At 45.2% G+C, this 4,157-nt stretch overlaps 1 protein-coding gene across 1 annotated transcript; it reads right to left on the bottom strand.

The window, feature by feature from the left end:
• Positions 1 to 3,048: 3,048 nt before the first annotated feature.
• Positions 3,049 to 3,849, bottom strand: LOC118750190. Its single transcript, XM_036484919.1, has one exon. The coding sequence runs from the start codon at positions 3,847 to 3,849 to the stop codon at positions 3,049 to 3,051; it is 801 nt and encodes a 266-aa protein (XP_036340812.1).
• Between the last annotated feature and the right edge of the window lie 308 nt (positions 3,850 to 4,157).

Below are 4,157 nucleotides of genomic sequence, written 5' to 3'. Positions count from 1 at the left end.
TAAATCAATAATGTAATGAAGTAAATACGTATGAATATGCGCCACATTATCCTCCCCTTAGGAACCAGGTAAGGTTGCGGTAAAGGCAGGTTTAAGTCTGTCGATAGACACTTTTGCTTCTTTTTCGTTTATGCGGATGACGTAGTATTTTGGTGTTCGGCGTACAATCTCGTAGGGTCCTTTATACGGCGCTGTAAGCGAGGGACGAACTGAGTCATCTCTTACAAACACATGGCTGCAAGTCTTTAACTCCGGATGAACGAAAACTTTCGATGGTGTGTGCCAAGATGAGTCGACAGGACGAAGATCATTCATAGTGCGCCTGAAATCGGCTATGATACTGTGCTCGTCCTTTGATGGTTTGTTGTCAACGAAAAACTCGCCAGGCAGTCGAAGATTCGTACCAAAAACAAGTTCTGCCGGTGTCGCCATTAAATCCTCTTTCAAAGTGCAACGAATGCCGAGTAAGATTAATGGTAAATACCTCGTCCACCTCTCAGCGCTGTGACATAAAATGGCCGACTTAAGTGTGCGATGCCATCGTTCTACCATTCCGTTGGATTGCGGGTGGTAAGGCGTGGTGCGTAAATGATCAACTCCGAGGCGCTGCATTAGCTGACGAAACAACGCACATTCGAACTGCCTACCGAGATCAGTCGTAATCGTCGCAGGTACACCAAAGCGGGAGATCCATTCGTTGATCAGAGCTCGGGCGACGGTAGGAGCAGTAATATCCGGAAGAGGGATTGCGTCTGGCCATCGAGTGAAGCGGTCGATTATAGTGATGCAATAGCGATTTCCCTCTGAAAGGGGAAATGGGCCTACAATGTCGATGTGAAGATGCGCGAATCGTGCTGTGGGCATTTCACGTCGTTGCAATGCTGCTTTGTTATGGCGAACAACTTTGTTCCGTTGACATTGCAAGCAGTTGCGGGCGAACTCTCTGCTATCACGCTGCATTGATGGCCAAATAAATCGTTCACTCATGAGGCTCGCCGTTGCTCTAGCGCCGGGATGTGCAAGGTCATGCACGGAGTGCAAAGCGATGCATCTAAATTTTGTGGTGATAAAAGGCCGAACCTTTCCAGTAGAGCAGTCACAGTAAATTGTTTGCGAACTAGAAGGAAGAGCAAACTGTTTGAATGTAAGTGAATGGGTGGCGTTACCTGATAACATTGATTGCAGCTCAGTATCTGTTTCCTGGTCTTCTGCCAATTTGCTGTAATCGAGAGGTAGATGGGCAATAGACTCGATGCGCGACATCAAATCTGCTGTAACGTTGTTTTCGCCGCTCACGTGGCGAATATCCGTAGTAATCTGCGCTATGAAGTCGAGTTGCCTTATTTGGCGGTCAGAAGCTTTGTCCAGTCGTTGGCGAAACGCGAAAACTAGTGGCTTATGGTCGGTGTAAATGTGGCACCTTCTACCCTCGACCATATACCGGAAATGACGGAGCGCTAAGTATAAGGCCGTCAGCTCACGGTCATATGTGCTGTAACGTTGCTCGGCTTTTGAGAATTTTCGAGAAAAAAATCCTAGGGGATGGATGTTATTGTCTACGATTTGGTTAAGAACAGCTCCAGCAGAAAAATTGGACGCGTCGACCCAGAGTGACAGCTCAACGTTTGGTAAGGGATGAGCTAGCATGGTAGCGTTAGCCAATTCCTGTTTGCAGGATTCGAAGTTGCGGACTGTCTCCTCAGTCCATATTAGCGGTGTTTTGTCGTTACGACGATTGGCTTCTATCATTGCGAAAAGTGGGCCTTGGTTCTCCAGTGCGTGAGGCAAAAAACGTCGATAAAAGTTCAACATTGCTAAGAATCTTTTTAGATCTTTTGCAACCGTAGGTCGTTTAAAATTTAACAGAGCTTCGACGCGACTTGGAAGTGGTTTGATGCCGTTTTTGGTTATGGAATGGCCAAGGAACTCTAGTTCCCTAACGCCGAATTCAGATTTCGCCACGTTTATAGTAAGACTATTTTCCTTTAGACGCCGAAACACTTCTCTTAAATGATCTCGATGCTCTTCGAAATTCCGTGATGCTACACAGATATCATCTAGGTACGTGAACACAAAGTTGAGACCACGAAAAACTTCGTTTATTAGACGCTGAAAGGTCTGGGCTGCGTTTCGCAAACCGAAAGTCATCTGGGTGAATTCGTAAAGCCCAAACGGTGTCGTAATTGCGGTCTTCGGCCCGTCGTCAGGGTGAATCTTCACTTGGTGAAAAGCCTTCTGTAGGTCAATTTTTGAGAAAACACTTTTTCCTGCAAGCACGTTCGAAAAATCCTGCAAAAACGGCAAAGGGTATCGATCGGGAATGGTCTGCGAATTGAGGGCGCGGTAGTCGCCACATGACCTCCAACCACCATCCGATTTGCGGACCATATGGAGCGGGCTCGCCCAATTACTACTCGATGGGCGACAAATTCCGAGTTTAAGGAGAAGCTCGAATTCAGCACGTGCCGCGGTCAGCTTCTCTGGCGAAAGTCTACGCGGGCGTACAAAAACTGGTTGACCAGTTGTTAAAATCCGATGAACGATTGTAGATTTCGTAGCCGAACCGATAGGCGGTGCACGCGTAATTTCAATAAACTCTCTTAAAATGTCCAAAAATTTCAAGTTAGCGTTAATAGTTTTAACACTGTTGTCAATCTCACAAAATGTTTGTAATTCAGTTTTTCGATCAATAAGACACTTTCTTTTAATATCGACTAAAATGTCAAAATTACTTAAAATGTCTGCACCAATTATGGCTTGAGACACATCAGCCACGTAGAAATTCCAAGTGAATTCTCGGCGCAGATTTAGGTTAAGTTTTAAAACGGTTTCGCCGTACACTTTAATAGGCGACCCGTTTGCCGCAAACAAATTAATACCGGTATTTTTAGCTCGTGCTGCCTCCCCATTAGGTGGAATCACTGAAATATCAGCGCCCGTATCAATTAAAAAATTAATTTCCGATGACGTATCAAAAATGCGGAGCCGGTGGTTATGTACGGCATCAGGTTGTTTGCGAATACCCGACACCGTTGCAGCCGAGCATTTTTATTGTGCCGTTACAGGTTTAGTGAATGTGCATGGTGCGCGACATTTTGTTGCTTTGTCGCCGAATTTGGCGTGATACCAGCAGAAACCGTTTGCTGAAGCTCCGTTTGGAGGTACCGTTTTTGTTCGAGACGATGATCTGCCGCGTGGTCTGTCTTTAACCTTGAGTTGTCTTTGCAAATTTCGTGACAATTCCGCAATTTCGGTTTTGAGGTCAGAAAGGTCATTCCGCGAAGATACCATGTCTACTTGCCCATTGTACCACCCAATGGACTCGGTGATCGAATCGGCCACCTTGACCTCCTCCGTCAGCGGAACATTTGTTGCAATTATGGCGGCTTGAACGTAAGGAGGGAGTCGTGAAATCCATAGATCGTGTAGAAGGCTATCGTTGAGCGTAGTGCCGGCCACTCGCTTCATTTCACTGAATAATTCGCTCGGTTTTCGATCACTAAGAGGCATGTCCTTGAGAATGCGCTGCAAGCGGCGTTGCTGGCTTTCAGTGAAATGATCGGTGATCTTTTGTTTGATGTAAGCGAATTTATCAGTCAGGGGTGCGGCCTCCACTATTGGCTTCAGTTCCAACAGCTTACTAGGCGGCAGACTCGCAAGAACAATATGAAATTTTCTGGAATCACTGTGCACGAGTGATGCTTGGAACCAAAATTCTAAAGCGTAGAAATACGCCTCTATATTCTCCTCGCTCATTGCAGGGAGTGGAATTCGTGGCGCGCCATTGTAGCTTTCGAAAATTCCAGAATCTCGGCCGCCCGCAGCAGTTGTACTTTCGTCTAGAGGCATTTTTCTGGTTATTTTTTACGTTTTAACTAAAGCGCGTGTTTAGCAATACGGGGTCACCAATGTGTTACTTTTTAAATAGAAAACGACTTGCTCTCACGATGATCAAGCATTTATTAACTCCAAAAGATTTTATAATAATTGTCAGAAAGAAGTAACTAAAGAGGAATTCAAAAAAGCTAGTAGGGCTGCCAAGTATCAAGTTTGATATAGCGAATTTGGGTATGCTTACAGTGTTGGAAATTGCTAATAAGATTATTTACTTAAATCAATAATGTAATGAAGTAAATACGTATGAATATGCGCCACAT

This window comes from Rhagoletis pomonella, unplaced genomic scaffold (genome assembly GCF_013731165.1).
Source record: "Rhagoletis pomonella isolate Grant_MI unplaced genomic scaffold, Rhpom_1.0 Rhpom_scaffold_00163, whole genome shotgun sequence".
In the NCBI taxonomy this organism is placed as follows: domain Eukaryota; kingdom Metazoa; phylum Arthropoda; class Insecta; order Diptera; family Tephritidae; genus Rhagoletis; species Rhagoletis pomonella.
This window is presented reverse-complemented; position numbering and strand designations above follow the sequence as displayed.